The sequence below is a fragment of the Myotis davidii genome, unplaced genomic scaffold (assembly GCF_000327345.1).
Source record: "Myotis davidii unplaced genomic scaffold, ASM32734v1 scaffold420, whole genome shotgun sequence".
Lineage (NCBI taxonomy): Eukaryota > Metazoa > Chordata > Mammalia > Chiroptera > Vespertilionidae > Myotis > Myotis davidii.
In genome coordinates, this window is record NW_006294421.1 from 122,766 (window position 1) to 139,277 (window position 16,512).

General features: G+C 40.3%; 1 protein-coding gene across 11 annotated transcripts in view; it reads right to left on the reverse strand.

Moving 5' to 3' along the window:
- Positions 1 to 16,512, reverse strand: part of ARHGAP24 (Rho GTPase activating protein 24) — a 537,541-nt gene that overhangs the window by 50,522 nt on the left and 470,507 nt on the right. For 10 of the 11 annotated variants that reach the window (XM_015567154.1, XM_006768662.2, XM_015567153.1 and 7 more), the window contains one exon: positions 13,123 to 13,245. In XM_015567154.1, the coding sequence (XP_015422640.1) occupies positions 13,123 to 13,245 (123 nt within the window). Of the gene's footprint in view, positions 1 to 6,260; positions 7,395 to 13,122; positions 13,246 to 16,512 lie in introns of those variants that run through there. The other variant, XM_006768663.2, reaches the window with a different exon arrangement.

Below are 16,512 nucleotides of genomic sequence, written 5' to 3' on the forward strand. Positions count from 1 at the left end.
AAGTGAACCTAAAAATCAAATGAGCAAAAAACCTGAAGAACAGAACATACTGGTGAATGTAATAGAATCAGGGGCATGGAAAGGGAGCAGACTGACAATTCTCAGGGGGAAGGGGTCTTGGAGGGTGTGTGAAGGGGTTGTGGGGCATGCGGGAAGAGATTGGACAAAGATCTTACACCTATGGACGAGGTCAGTGGTGGTGGGGGAGCGAAGGCCTGGAGTCTTGTGGGAACCGGGTGGAGGGGAGCTATGGGGGGAAAAAGAGAAACAACTGTAGTAATCTGAACAATAACGATTTAATTTAAAAGAAGAAAAAAGAAAAACAGTTGTATACTATATATCTTATGAACTTCAGAGAGGCTTTGGTAATCTTTATGATGCCATATACACAAGGAATAAAATGGGGTGGCATCAGATCTGAAGGACTCCAAGATTTACATTCCATTCTACCATGCTGCTTTGATCTGAATGTGTCTGTTAAAAATTCCTTTGTTGAAAACCCAAGGCCTGAGATGATGGTAGTAGGAGGCCGGGACCTTTGGGGACTGATCAGGTCAAGAGGGCAGAGCTCTCATGAATGGGATTAGTGCCTTTATAAAAGGGATCCCAAAGAGCTCTTTCATTCCTTCCCTTTCTGTCAGGTGAGAATGCAGCAGGAGGCTGAAAGTTGGCCACCTGGAGGAGGGCTCTCACCAGAATGCAGCCATCCTGGCCTGGTGTCAGAGTTCCAGCCTCCAGAACTGTGAGAAATAGATATCTGAGGTTTACAAACTACCCAATCTCTGTCATTTTGTTATAGAAACCTGAACTGGCTAAGACACATAGGCAAACTCTCTTGCGTCTATCCCTGGGACTTAATACTGCAGTGAGTAAGGATTGACTGTACCATAAATATGTGTAGAATTAATGAGTTCATTGAAGCAAAGTATTTTACCTCCTCAATTATAGGAAATACATGAATAACTTCAAAGTAAAAGGGAACTCATCAATAGTTCTCAGGTTGTGGCATTGATTTCTATAAAAACTTGAAAATAAAAAAATCCTTAGTTTGCTGACAAGAAACCAGAAGTTTAAAAGCATTTTGGTAATTGCTCCAATTCTTTGTTATCAGTTATTTTTCAGAGTTCACTGTTCCTCCCTTCCTATAGATCACGTGCTGAGCCATAGAGAGAATTTGCTTTTACTTATTCTTCTGCTACTGTAAACCTGGTAACAGAATAAGTCTCGGTACCAGGACTATAATATTTTTCTATTGAAAGTGAACATACACCCATGGTACATGGACAAGTCAAAATAAAAGACATCCAAACTAGTAGAGAAGCAAAACCAGCTAAGGCTCCCTTCAGACTCATCAGCACTTTCTAAGTAGCCACAAATCTTACATGATAGAAAACGTAACCGAAGGAGCTCAGAGTCTACAATAACCAATAAATTCTTGGCAGAATCTTGACTCTTTTTGTGGTCAGAGTGGGAAAGGAAGGAGAAAAATAAAGGCCTGGAAAAGTTAAATGTAAATGTGAACATAGTGACCCAGTGGCGGAGGTCTTAGACCAGCAGAGTAATTATAGACACCATTTACATCTAGGTACAAGCCACGCAATTTATATGCATTTTTTTTTCATGACACTCACAGACATTCTACAAGGAGGTTGCTCTTCTACAAACAGATTCAGAGATGTTTGGTGACCTAAAGTCACACATTTGGAAAGTGGCAGATCTGGGGTACAAATGCAGGTCCATATACTTCCTCTTCCCACTTGTTCTGTTAATTCAGTTCTGACAAACTTTTGCGTAGTGATGACCAGTCTTTTAGGGTCATATAGGAGAAAGTGTCTTTTTGTAACTTCCAAAGACTAAATCTGGTTTCATGTAGTTCAGGGAAATCACTGCCTTTGCAAATGAGCCCATAGTCAAGTTTTTGTTCATGGGCTTCTCAGACATTGCTCATAATTCAATGTATTGCTTATTATAATAACTTATTTCTGTTTTTTTTTTAAATCCTCAAGGAGTCTGTAAACACATCCCCAGAACCACTTGGTAGATGCTCCATAAAACTTTGATATATGAATTAATGAGCTCCTCATTTATAGCACCATATAAAATTATATGGATTTGGATAGTAGCAATCTGTTGAACAAGTCAATTTCCATAAGTGTAATTACAACATGAGCAACATACAATAATCTTTAAAAAACATGTTGATTTTATCCACCAACATTATAAAGACATTTTGCTTTAATTCCATATAGCCTATAGAGACTAGCAGGAAAATTTAGATAAGAATATTACTGTTTGCCATAAATCTTGAATCCCTAATTGAGCAGACCTATTACCATTCTTCACTTTGGGAATAAGTAAACGTCTCTCTTTTTCTACTACAAAAGTGCATACAGCACTTTAAGATGGTTATGAAGATAAGGTGGCAAAGTGTAGCATATATGAAATATAAGGGCTGCAGAGTAAAGAGTATGATGCATGTTCATTAGATCCCAAAATAGAACCAGAGGCATGGATACATGGGACAGACTGACAGAGGTCAGAGGAGCGGGGGATGGGGAAGACTGGATGAGCGAAGGTGAAGGGATTAGCCAAAGAACATGTATGCTTAGCCCATGGACACAGACAACAGTGTGGTGACGGCAGGCAGGGGGTGGTGGCACCGAGAAAAATATTATAACGTAATGCAAAATTTTAATATAATGGATGATGAAACAACAGCCAGCAATATCTTGAGAAGTTTGGATAGACAACAGAGTAGAGAGAGCATCATAGCAGAGAGGACACAGTGAACAAAAGCCAAGAGGTGATGTAGGAGATGTGTTCAGGGAGAATGAGTGGGGCAGTCTGGGGAATAGGGGTTTATTCTCTAAAGAATAGTTGGAATTGGCTAGAAGGCTTGATAATTATATGAAACAGGTAGGACTTCCTTTAGATGTAACTTGGAGTCAAGAAAATGTTCAGCTGTGGAATGCCGCTGACAGTACTGCTTAGGAATACCTATTAGGTGATGCTTTACAAATGGACTGCATGGCTCTGGCCTGTTTTTCCTCAGTGTTTGGAGGATTGGTCTGTGGACCAAAGGGTTGCAGTTGGATTCCCAGTCAAGGGCACATACTTTGGTTGCAGGTTCCTCGGCTCAGGTAGGGAGGCAACCAATCAATATATCTCTCTCAATGTTAAAACAAAAACAAAACAAAAACTCCACACAGGAATTTGTGAAGAATGTTGGGGATGGAAAGAGGTAAGGATGGGTGCTGTCTTGAAGAGCCACTTTGTAGGTTAAAATAACTTGTGTGTATGAAGCAATAGAGACACAGGGGACTAAGATGATGTGAACAGAAATGGAGCTGAAAGCATACAAAGAAGGAAGAAGCTGAGTGGTTATGTATAAGATGGCGTTGGGGGGAGGGGGAAAACACCGGAAAATGAATGATGACTTATCTCCAAGAACAGGGCAACTCAGGACAAAAACAAAACAAAAAAAACAACAAGCTAAAGTTAGGGTTAAAAATTTACTTTAGTCTTTCCCATGATCACAATAACTTTAAACCAACCAGCTTATTACAACTAGAAATTAACACGAATATTCATGATCCCAAGTGTTACCCACCCGAGGGAATCAAAAGACTGGTTCTGCTTCACATGTTAGATATTAGTCTTAAGGAGGTAAAAAAAAAAAAATCAAGAGAATAAAAACACATTGTAATCTTTATCTCACCAGAACATAAACACTGAGCACCCCTATCCCCAGCTTCCTGCCTATTAGGTGTTTGTTTTTCCTAGATTTTTAAAATCACTGGGAAACCTTTTCAGAGATCTGTATTAATACCTAAACAAAGACAGAGAAAGATGACAAGGACAGAAGAGCCTGAAGAAAAAGGAACCCTGTGAAGGTAGTTACGGCTCACATAGCATGCAAGCTCCATTACCACCAGGGCGCTGGACACGTGGACTCAACGCCACACTTCATCCTGAGGGTGTTTCTTCCGTCCGCCTGCCCTTGACAACAGTCAAGAATATGCCCTAAATGTGGACCAGGAAAAGCAGACACGTCACCATTCTTACTTCTGGGCTCTCCGCCATGATTCCTGTCCTCTCCCTTTGGCTTTCACTGAAATGGCTTAAGCTGATGCTCTCCAACCGGCTTGGGAGAGGAACTCAGAAACCAGGTCCACTTCTTGAACTACTTGAGTGCCCAGGAGATTAAACAAAGCACAAAGGAGCCCTCTCTTCTTAAGGTGGCATGGCTTTGGAATCCAGGACTGAAAGAAAAGTTCGTTCTTTTCAGTGCCAGACCTTAAACAGCCCGTGCTGCTGGCTGCTGCTGACCTGAGTGACTGACTAAGGCAGCAGGAGACAGCAGGACAGCAGCCTGCACCCCTGCCCTCCAGGAACCCCACTGGGTCCCTGATCCCTGTGCTCCTGCAGCCAGTGGGCTGAGGGAGGCCCGTGTGCACGGACTGGCTCTGGAGAAAGGGAAAGAAAACTTCCAGCAGCTGAATGCTTCCCGCACCAACTCTCCTTTATGCTCTGACAGAAACCAGAATGCAGCTCTGTAAATTAAAATTCTGTTAATCCTTGACTGAGATGCTGAGCATTCCTCAGATGACTGAGACTTTGCGGAGGGAAGGACAATGCTTTAAAAATAGCCCACAGGAGACGAGAGACAGAAGCGGCTCCTACTCCTGGGACTGCCTTTGCCAGCCCAGGGGAACTCCTTTGCAGGCTCTGCCTCCCCTCGCTGGTGTTTAAGGAGAAAGGGAAGAAGGCGGAAGGGGCAGCCCTGTTAGCCAGGATGCTTGCAGATCTGCTATACTCCACTATTAAAGGAGAAAAGGTGATAAAGATAATAAAGACCTTGCTCTAGGCTTCAAAAATACATTAATTGTCCCCAGAACGCCTCATATTACAGACGAAGAGCAATAACCCGGAAACATAGACTGTCTCTGGTATTTGGATCAACCCGGTTTAGTGTCTGAGGTGAGGGAATTAGAAGAGCAAATGTCTTGTAAGCAACTAGTTTCTAGTCTTCACTTTCTATCATTGTCTGTTTCCCTCTTGGTGCTACAGTCTCACAGTAACCCTAATCTGTGCTCTATCACCCTGTTCTGAAATCTCTATAATTCTCTAAAATGTGAGACATGTACATTTAATTATCTTTATGGATGAGAGAGGAATAAAAATTAACACCTGAATTCCTTGCTGATAATATATGCTAATGATCCTAGCCAGACCTTAGCTACTCAAAGGGACAGACTCAGAAGGAACAAGGTTTAGTTTTAAAAAATTCCCGCTGTATTTTTCTTTACGTAAGTGGTTTTTCTTAATTCTCTTTGTTGCTGTTGGTGGTGACTAAGTAGAGGGGGTTAATAGGTGGCAGATCAAAGAAAAAAAGGGAGAAAGAATGACCTTGGATGTTACTCAGATCAGCTCCTGATTAAATTAGCTCTCTGTACAGGACATTAACGTGATAATTACCTAGTTCCAATTTAGATAATCATTCCATTTATTATTCCCATTTTGAAGCAAAATAAAATGTTAAAATCTTTTGATACATCATCATTTTCTAAAAACATTCATTTTACCTATGCTGTGCTCTTTAACTCTCCCTTCATTCATTGCTTCAGAAATGCCTTAGTTTCTTTTACCTACCAATTGTTGTGTTTCCCCACGCCTTATTTCTGATAGTTCCTAGCTTTGGCCCCTTCCAATGCCACCTCTTTGGGAAGTCAAGGTGACTTCTACTTCTAATCAGTGTTATTCAGCATGGCTGAGAGCCTCTGGCAAAGGTCAAAACAAGTAACCTGATTATTAACATTTTCTCAGCAGGGGAGGTGAGGCAAGCACAGGCGGTCAGAGCCAAACCGATATGATGGGAGAACAGACGGGATCTGAGAGGGACCCATTTCAATGGGTAGCAACATGGCTGCTTGATTTGGGTCTGGGAACAGCCCAAGGTGGTCGTGGCCCCTCCCATCAGGATGGTCAGCTCAGCCTGTTTACTTCTCCATCAGTCAATCACTCTAGAGCCCCACCATTCTGTAAGCCCCACCTACCCAGACTCTCTGCAGGCAGTAATAAACAGATCCATCTGCACCTTGAAAATCAGTCCAGACAAGCAAAGACGCACACAAATCACTTCTGCACAGTTCTGATCTCTTGGTTTCCAGGCTCCCATTTTATCTGAGCATAAACTGACCTTAAAGCATCAGAGAACATTTGCGTACTTTAAAGAGGACATGAACATATCATCTACCTACCTTTCCGAAAACTAAAACATCTTTTGATTCTTCTGTATGTAGTTTTAGGAATGAAAGGAGTTGACGCTAAGGCACCTGAGGGGCGCCCCCCCACATTTCGGTCTTCAGGCATCATACAGGCCCAAAGTTCTGACAGTTTCAGCTTCCTTTAAGACCTGCCTCGGTAGGATACCCCACAGCCACTCCTTCTCATGTTTGTTTATTTGTCAGGTCTTAAGTGCTGACTCCTGCAACTCATAGGTTTTTATCCTCCAAGTCCTGAAACAGGGGTACGTTACCACCTCTCATTTACTTCTTTTTGGCACAAGAAAACACACTTCCTTTTCTCTTGCCTAATCCAGAGAGTTTTTAAGGATTTTCTTTTTTTTTTTTTTTTTTAAATTTCTGCAGCCATTCCAAAATATCACAGCAAAAAGAACCGCAGCAAGCAAGCTGCGCCTCCCGTTCAGACAGCAGGATTTTTGTTTTTTTTTTTTCTCAGCTGGAACTGGGGGCACTGGGATTCTTCGGGAAAGGTCAGCAAATAGCCATGTGCAAGGGGACAGAGCAACAGTGACAAAAAGAACCCCGAAGAATGCCTCAGGGCTGTCCTTGCCGGCTCCTTTCCTCTGAGCAATAGGGGAGGCAAATAATGGCACCTTCTCCAGAATGCACTTCAGTGCGTGACGGATTCTTTCCAAAGGACCCCCCTGTCCCTTTTAGAGCACCCCTCATCCTCGGTCGCTCTCCGCAGGCTTCTCCTCCCTTTTCCCTTCCGTCTTCAAACTCCGGGGGCTCCCGAGGGAATCGCCACGTCAGAACAGTCAAGTGCCCGTTCCTGGAGACGCCTTGGGTCCTGGGAAGAGGCAGCGCTGCAGGGAGCCTCTCCCTCCTCCGCGCCCGCTCCCTTTTCTCAATGAGAGCTGGGCGGGAGCTGGCAGGGCTGCGGCTGCCTCGTCACCACTGCTGTGGCTGCTGCTGCCTTCAGTGCCCGCTGGTCACATGCAGCAGGTGCAGTCACAACAGTGTGCGGGGAGGAGGGGGAGGCCACCCCGCGGGGTGAACCCCTTTTTTCTTCCTTTGACTTTGAGTTGACTTCCTGGCGCTTGTCTGTGCTGCACCTTTCCAGAAGGCTGTATCACTCCCTCCAGAAATCCAACAGCACCAAGCCACCCCCAAGTGGGCAACACGTTTGCCTCTACCTTCCTGTATCTATTCTCTTCCTGTACAAGATTTTTACAAAGCATGCTTTGCGATTCAATCTACTTGTGAGTGCTGATTTAAACGTTCCAGTCATTAAAACATGTGATGTGTATGTAGTTGTCTGTGAAAGAGAAAATATTCTAAATCTAGTGACAAAAAACCTGCAGGTATAACCATAAAGCAACTCCATTCATATGCATGCACATTTATGTATAAATATGTTTCTCTGGTTATGGTTTGAAAACCAATCCTGTTTTCACCTTTCTCCCCTGCTCTTCTAGGCACCCTCTGCACCCAGCCGCCAGGTCTACCAACCCTCTGCATCCCACTCACTGAGCAATTGACTCCTGGGTTAATCATTCATCCACCTGGCTGTTCCAGGTGCAGATTTGGAATGCCAGTGCTTTAACCCCACCTGACCCCCAAGCCTCTGTGCTCCTTCCTAGCCATTCAGCGGGAGCCCTTCCAAAACTGTGAGGAGTCCTAATGAGACACTCCCTTCAGAAAAACCATTACTCCAGGCCCAGGTAGGAATAGTTTGTCACTAAAGGGATCATTCTCAGTTATTCATGCCCTATGGTTCAAACATTGTTCTCAGCTCTGTGTCGCAGCATGCGGCTGGGAAAATAGGAAGTCACAGAGTAAAGCTCAGTACTATCAAGACAGAGGCAGGGCTGGGCTGGGAGGCACCCTGGGCCAGGGAACACTTTCCTGACCTCAGCACTAGCAGGAGAGAACATGTGGAATCACAGGGCTGGAGCTGGAGTGAGTCCTAGTAAAAACAGTGTCGTCCAATTTTCTTATTTCACAAATGAGAAAACTAAAGGTGAGGGGGTCACTTATCCAAGACCACACAGCCTGTCTGTGTCAGAGGCCGGAACACAGTGGCTCTTAATTAACCCCTGCTTGCCCATACGCCAATGATTCCTTATGAGGATTATTCACATTCAGCAGTTTTACTGCCTTGATGGGTCTTTGACTCAACTCTTCATAAGATACAGACATATACAGGAAGCGCCTGGATTCATTAGTAAATTTAGGCTAATCATGCAGATCTCACTCCGCAGACCCTGGGTGAGGCATTTCCATATACCCTGCGTCCAAAACAATTGAAAAGAAACCCAGTGTAAAACAAAAATAAACAAAAAAAACCCCTAAACGTTTCCATAGCTAAATCAGTGTTTTGACATTCCAACTTTGGGATTTGATTGTCAGGCAGAAATGACGTGCCTGCCAGTTAGCATTGCTAACAGGCCATCACAGTTTCTGGGAGATTGCTAGCAGATCTCACAAAGTTGAAGCATCTACACTCGATACCAAACTTGGTTATCAGGCTAGGTTGCTCAGAGAGGAGGTCTACTTCACCCATTCCACTAGTTCTCTTTCCCCACCTGGTTAGTTGTTGTCTAAATTTTCCTTATTTAACAAAAAGGAAAGCTCTACATTTTATGATTTCACTTCACAGTTTTTAATTTCTAGAGATTCAAAGCTAGGTAAGCTCCTCAGGTTTCTCCTCTATTTTAATCAAATGTCTATTATTGGAGTGGTAAGGAAGGGGATATTTTACATGTATATGCAACCTGAACAAAGATAAGCTTAGGTGCCTCATGAAAAACATTAACTTTTAAAAATGCAGTTTGTGAAACTGCAATACAGTCAATAAAATGCCCTTTCTGTAATAGACATTTAAAATATATCCAAAGGTAGTATACAAAAATCGATAAACCAGGGAGACCTGTCACCTTCCAAATGCCATTTAATCAATGGCGACACCAATCTTTGAGTGGTGGGAAGGAGGTTGGAAGTCATAGAGGTCTTCATTTAGGATCAACAGGGCCAGAGGTCCCATACAAAGACAGGAGGGGAAATGTATTCTCTTATGTAAGGTATTCATGGCAAAACCCTTTAAAAGAGCTTTATTGAATTATCATTCACTAAAATCATATCATAGATTTTCCCATTTAAAGTTCACAATTAGATGGCTCTCAGTACTCTCAAAGATATATGAAACCATCATCACAGTTAATTTTAGAAAACGTCATTACCTCCAGAAAAGATCTCATATCTTAGGCTATTTTCCCTCTACCACCCTCTTATCCTCCCATCCCAGCCCTAAGCAACCAGTAATCTCTTTTCTATCTCTATACTTAGATTTCCCAGTTATACATAACATGAATGAAATAATGTGATATGTGGTCTTTTGCACCTGGCTTCCTTCACTTAGCATCATAGTGTTTTCAAGGTTCCTTCATGTTGTAGCAAATGTCAGTACCTCATTCTGGCTGAATGATAATCTATTCCATGGATGCTAGTACATTTTGATTGTCTATTGTCCACTAATGAATATTTGAGTGTTTTCACTTTTTGGCTATTAGGAATAATGCTGCTCTAACTATTCATGTACAAGTTTCTGAAGGACATATGTTTTCATTTCTCCTGAGAGAAATAAAATGTTGGGTCCTATTGTAATTATGTTGAATCATTTGAGGAATTGATAGACTTTTTCAAAGCAGCTGCATGATTTTACAGGTCCATCAGCAATGTAGGAGGGTTTTGATTTCTACACATCCTTGGCGATACTTATGATCAGACTTTGGGATTCTAGCAATCATAGTGGGTGTGAGTGGTATACCATGGTGGTTTAGACTTGCAGTTCCCTGATGATACTAACTGCATACCACCTTTGTATTGAGCACCTTTTCAGGTGCTTATTGATCATTTGTATATTTTTCTTGGATAAATGTTTATTTAGATTCTTTGTACATTTTTAATTGAGTTAAATTAGGTCCAAAACTTGATTTGTCTTTATTATTGAGTTATATATGTTCATTATATATTTTGGATACAATGTATAATTTGCAAATACTCCCATTCTATGGGTTCTTTTTTCATTTTCTTTTTAAAAAATATATTTTTATTGATTTCAGAGAGGAAGGGAGAGAGAGAAACATCAATGATGAGAGAGAATCATTAATCTGCTGCCTCCTGCACACCCCCTACTGGGGATCAAGCCCACAACCTGGGCATGTGCCCTTGACAGGAATCAAACCTGGGACTCTTCAGTCTGCAGGTTGACACTCTACAGAGCCAAACCGGCTAGGGCTTTTTTGCATTTTCTTGATGATGTCAATTCAGGTATTTTTGAAGGACTTGAAAAACTCTATTCATTCGAATCATCACACTTAAAAAAAAAAACTTTTGCTTTGAATATAATGAAGAATATACTATCAATGAGGCATGGACTTGTAATTGTGTTTTTGTTGTTGGGTTGTTTTTGTTGTTGTTTCTCCCACAGTAGAAGTAAGCGATCACACTATTGGGATTAAAAGCAGGAGGAAGCTCACAAGTCAGGAGACGTGGGTTTTCTTCCTGGTTCTGTTCCTCCCAGAATGCCACTTATCAAGTTAGTCCTCTACCCTCGGTCTTAATGACCTAAGCCATAAAATGTGGGGTTGAACTAAAACAGTGGTTCTAAAATATTCTTACTGAGTGGGAAACTTATTCCCAATTAAATGTTAAGTGAAGCCATAATATGTAAAATACGTGGATTTTCAGTTATATAAATTTATTATTTGAAACTAAAATTTATAATATTTTTGTATAATTCAGTCAATGAGCACAGGGGGATGATACTGATGCAAACATTTGAGACCCATGAATATGGGTGGCAGTTGGAATCTTCTATCACTGTCAATATTTAGTTCAGTTCTATACTCTGTCTTAACTTCAGAAAATTTCTATGTTTAGATAAATCACAAAGGATTTCTTGCAAATTGAATGAGTGCTTTAAAAGTTTGCTTCGCAATCTCATGATACTCTTCAATTAAACAAAGAGGACAGGAGATTTTTTTTTTTTTTTGGTGCATTGTTTCTGTGATAAGTATTCTATGCCAAAATACCTCTCTTGAAAAGTAAACTTCAATCAAGCATTCATAGAATAAATTATATAAGCCAATCATCTACTAGAATATACCTTCCAGGTTCATAAATTTGATGATTCATTTATAGCTTTTCCCCAGTCCCATTGGGATCATTTCTGATACTCTTGGGCTGATAGGACCTCTTATGGTCACTGATTTGGCGAAGCTTGCTGAATTGCATTCATTTTTCTTGAGAAAAGGACAGACAGAAGAAGAGGAAAGGGAGAAAACAGCACAATTGATGGAAATAATCCCTCACCTCAACAAAACTACCTCCTTCAGCAGATATGAAGGATTCTCCTGAACTAAGACATTCAGAAATCTCATAACAGAGGTTCTCCTGTTTTGAAGGTAGACACATCCTCAGGCTCCCCACAAACCCAGTGCCCTAGAGCTACCAGCAAACCGCCGGTAGTGAAGTATGGATTTCACATGGATTGTCATGTGAAGATTCCTCTGATAAGGCACTGGGGTAAGGATCTCAGCCCCATACTCCTTTCTGAATGTTTTTCATAGTGGCTTCGCTCACCAGACATTTTAGTATATGAATAGGGTGGCCATATAAGCTGTCACCCAAACTGAGACACTGTGAGAGTGAGAGGTAATACTATCAATCATTAGCCTGAGACAACAGTTGTAAACCAGGCTGTTGCCAGGCAAACTGAGGTGAAGGGTCATCCTGGTTAGGAACCAGGTTCTCCCCAACAGAAGATAGTCTAAAGAACAAACAATTGGCAGACACGTATCACCAATCTGGCAAAATATCAATACGTCTTCAATGAATCTTTACTAGTTTAACCTGAACCTAACTTTTTAATTTTTAAAAGAAGCTTTTGAAATTTTTCTAAAATGTAAAGTGGTTAGTCAGCCTAAGGAGCCTCTGATATGTTAAGGGGGGAAAAATCACTTCTGAATGCAGGGTGCTGACAATACCTAAGGGAATATAAAACAAATATGGAAACTGTAATGGTTTTACTAAATAGGAATTAATTAATACAATTTGTTTACACTACAGCAATATAAAATAATTAGTCTGTACATTCTTGGAAACACATGTACATGTCGGTTATAGATGAATATTTTGGGGTTCTTATTTTATTGGTTCCATTTACTGAATGTTTAAATAATTTTTCTGTCCATATTATTCTATTTTATATTCCTTGACAGACGGAGATAATTTCTGTCACCCTTTCTTCGTCCTTTTAGTTCTAGTCATAGCACCATTTTATTTATTCTTCATATGGTAAACTCTCAACCCTGTATTAACTAAAATTTTTTTACAAACTTATTGTCAAATCCACAAACACTTTCCTGATTACAAAGCATTTTTTTTTATCCCCATATTCATCAGATTTTCATTCAAAGCTTTGCCATTTCTTTGTTATGTTATTGAACATCTGGCAGTTTGGGATCTCTTCTAAAGCTACTAGTCATTTTTTTTTTGTGCCTCATATCTACATGTTCTTAACTAATCTACTTTGATGGTATCAGTCTCACAACTATTTATTGTTAGTGAATATAAAAATATAATCCCTCTTTATAATTCAAGATATTCATGGAAGGTTGGTTATCAATGATATTGCCTCAATGAGACTTCCAGTAGTTACTTAGATATGGGTTTAGCCATAACAGAATAGTTTACTATTTATTTTAACATTTATCCTTTTGGAAATAGGAGATAATAGTCATATTAGCAGGAGGAAAGGATGCACAGGTTTGGTCTACTTTTCCATTTTTCCATGACTTAAAAATATACTCACCTCCTCCAAAAGGGCCCCATATGACGCGGCGGATGGACTTCACCCAGTCTTCCATATCATGCTGGGTGCCCGCCATGAGGAGGTAGCTCTCATGATTTGCTGTCATCCGTTCTCGATCGCCCCCTGTAAGAAGACAGTCACACATGAGAGTGTGCTCAGCAGAAGATTCCCCATCAGCAGCTTCCTAGGGAGTTCCTGACACACAGACTGTGCCTAAGGCAGCCAGCACTACGTTCTACCCAATGAATTGGAAATATTTACCATGATTTCAACACGGGGGAAAAAAAAACCTGTTTAAAAAGGAAAGACTCTTATGTTTCCAGGGGAAAACTGGAAAATAAATACCATTCTCCAAACAAAGCCTGCCTTTTTGCCCTAGCAACAGCCCATAGGCCTGCCTTAACTCATCAGCCAGTCTATGCACACTGCACTGCTGAACAGGGAGAAACAGCAAAAGCAAAATGAAAGATGGAAACGTGATCTGTAGAGCCTGGGATTTGGGCTGAAGCAAGTGCACGCACAGCAAGGCCACCAACACCTCATGGGTGAGCTGGGGAGTTCTAGGAAAGCAAAAGAGCCACATGAAAAACTTTTGGCCCCGAGGTCCTCCTCTATCACTCTGTCCTGGCAGGAAAGCCTTCCCCTGAGATCATACCTCTAGGAGGGCAAAGAGGAGAGAAGATACAATGCTGGCCAGTCACAAGGCCAAATCAGTGCCCCCACCCCTATGGGCCTCACACTGAAGAGTGAGATGTAGGAAACCCCAGTGGTGTCTCCATGCAAAAGGTTGGTGGATTGATCAACATTTAATTTTCACTAAGTGTTGCAAAATGCGCAGCCTTGAGTTGAATCAATTCGTGTCCAAGTGCTTTGTTTTGTTAAGACTGCTGTTTGTTTGTATTAAGATGCATCTCTATTCCTTTATGAGGAGCTTGCAGACTCCAATTTAGAGCACTGTTTTTTCTTTCACACCCAGTCTATTGCCCACATAGCTCTGAAAGCTATAGGCATTTGAGTTTGTGACCTCTGAATTCTATACAAATGCCCTAGGTTGAGAAATACAACTATTTTACCACTGCTTCAAATTTATAGAACTAGTGAAAGGTTAGAGAAGTGAAATAACCTTAAGCCAACCAAAGGAACAACTATATTGATATTTTACATTTTAATACTACTGGGTGGAAATGGGGGAGGGACCAAGGGACATATCAAATAGGTTTCCTCATATCTACAGATCTCTGGAATAAACAAGACTAGCCATCTCATATTTTAAAGAACATCTCACTATTAGGGAAACAATGACACTCTTACACCTTTAGGTGTATGCTAGGTCAACCATCACTTTAATCAACTTTTATCTGAAAAAGCATAGGTTCAGGAATTTAAAAAAATAAAAACCTCCTGAGCCCTGGCCTAGTAGCTCAGTTGGTTAGAATATCATCTCCATACACCAAGGTTGTGGGTTCAATCCCCAATCAGGGCCCATACAAGAATCAACTAATGAAAGCATAAATAAGTGGAACAACAAATCCATCTCTCTTTCTTTACTCCTCTCTCTCTCAAATCAATACATAGTAAAACATTTTTTAAAAAGAAAGAAAAACCCTGCTGAAATTGTAATTCTATCTTATATTAGTTGTTTGCCTTTTGGGAAATTATATAATTTCTGGAAACTATTTGGAAATAATAATCTCTATAAAATAAACTTTCACGAGAATTAACTGCAATAAAGTAAAAATACCAGCACTATGTTAAGCTAACAGAGAAATTCTGTAAATATTAATTTGGTCTCATTTTACTGCCTCTCATCCTTAAAAATGCTAAAAGGACATATTACACTTAATTTGAACTGAGAGATATTATGTCTAGTAAGTGCTTGAGAACAATTACACATATACAGGGTTGTTTTTTTTTTTAAAAAAAGCTACCTCTCTTTGATACATAACAATACACATAAATTGTGTCCTGTATATGTATGTACCTATGCCATACATTAGTATGCATATTCCTGGTTGTATGCCACATAAAGCGGCAGAAAAAAACTGAATGACAAAAAAAGGTGCTTCATTTAGCATGGCACAGAACTATAGATTTAGTTTGCATTCTGATCCACTTACACTACAGCACTGGGCCAAAAAAAAAATTACCATTTGAAGTGAGAATATTTTAATTATTCTCTTTGCCAGAAGGATGGTTGGCAATTCAATTTGGACAGCAATATCCTGCTGTGTCACTCCTGGCCCAGGCAGAAGCAGCCTGGTAATGAGAGTGAATGACAGCGGCTGCAGTGTTTCTGCCTGAAAGCAGAGAGAAAAGGAGAATGATGAGCACAACTGGCCATTATCCCCTGACTTTTCATGTGATTCTCCGTCTCTGCGGGTGGTGCTGTGCGTCTCACCCTGAAGCTCATTTAGACTGCCAGTCACAGGTATGACAGCCCATCTGGGAATTTCACTCATGGATACAGAGCTTCAAGCCTTAGCGTATTAGCAAGAGAGGGGGAAAGACTAATGAAGAAAGTCTCAGTGAGAATGCAGACTCATTGGTAAGAATGCGATGAAAACAACTGGAGACATTTATATAGATATACACTAGATATTCTGTACTTAAAAATATGTGATTTCTAACTGGAGATGCTATCTGTTCTAATTCACAACCCTTCAGTTCTAAAGGCCTGCTTCTGGTACTGCACCTCACAATGGAAGGGGCCCAAAAACCACTTATTAAATACATGGCTAAATAAATGAATAAACTCAACATTCACTTCCAACCATGTGAATCAAGTTTTACTCTTGGTTAATCCTTTATGGGGAATTAATGATCCATTTAACCATTGTGAATCTCAAATTCTTTCCAAAGGTAAAGATTTAAAAAGCAGCTTTGAGATTTATCACTGGAGGGGGTGTCATTGTCATCTTCAATTCACATATATGTATGTATCTGTGTGTTTATGTCTATATTATAGCCATTATACACTCTCCATTCTTAAATTCTGCTTCAACATAAATTCCTATGTAGTTTTATTTTTAATACTGCTTTCTATGAAAGTGGATTGTACACATTTTAAAGGACACAATGTATTGGTAAATTATATACAACTTTTAGATATTAACTCAAATCGGTAGCAAAGCTTTGGTGATAATATTAATACTTCAAGCATTTGTGATTTGAAGTTAACTAAGTAGGTTACACCATTTAATTTTACTTGTTTATGTATGTAATTGAAAGGATTTGTACATTTCATTGGGTTCTTCTGTATATTTGGATTAGATATAAAATTTTCTTTCTCAGAAAGAAAACATATTTCCTGAAATAAAATAATTGACAGGCTTGATTTTGCAAAAATTTAAATAAGATTAAGAAGAGTTTCATGAATTTAATAGACTAAGA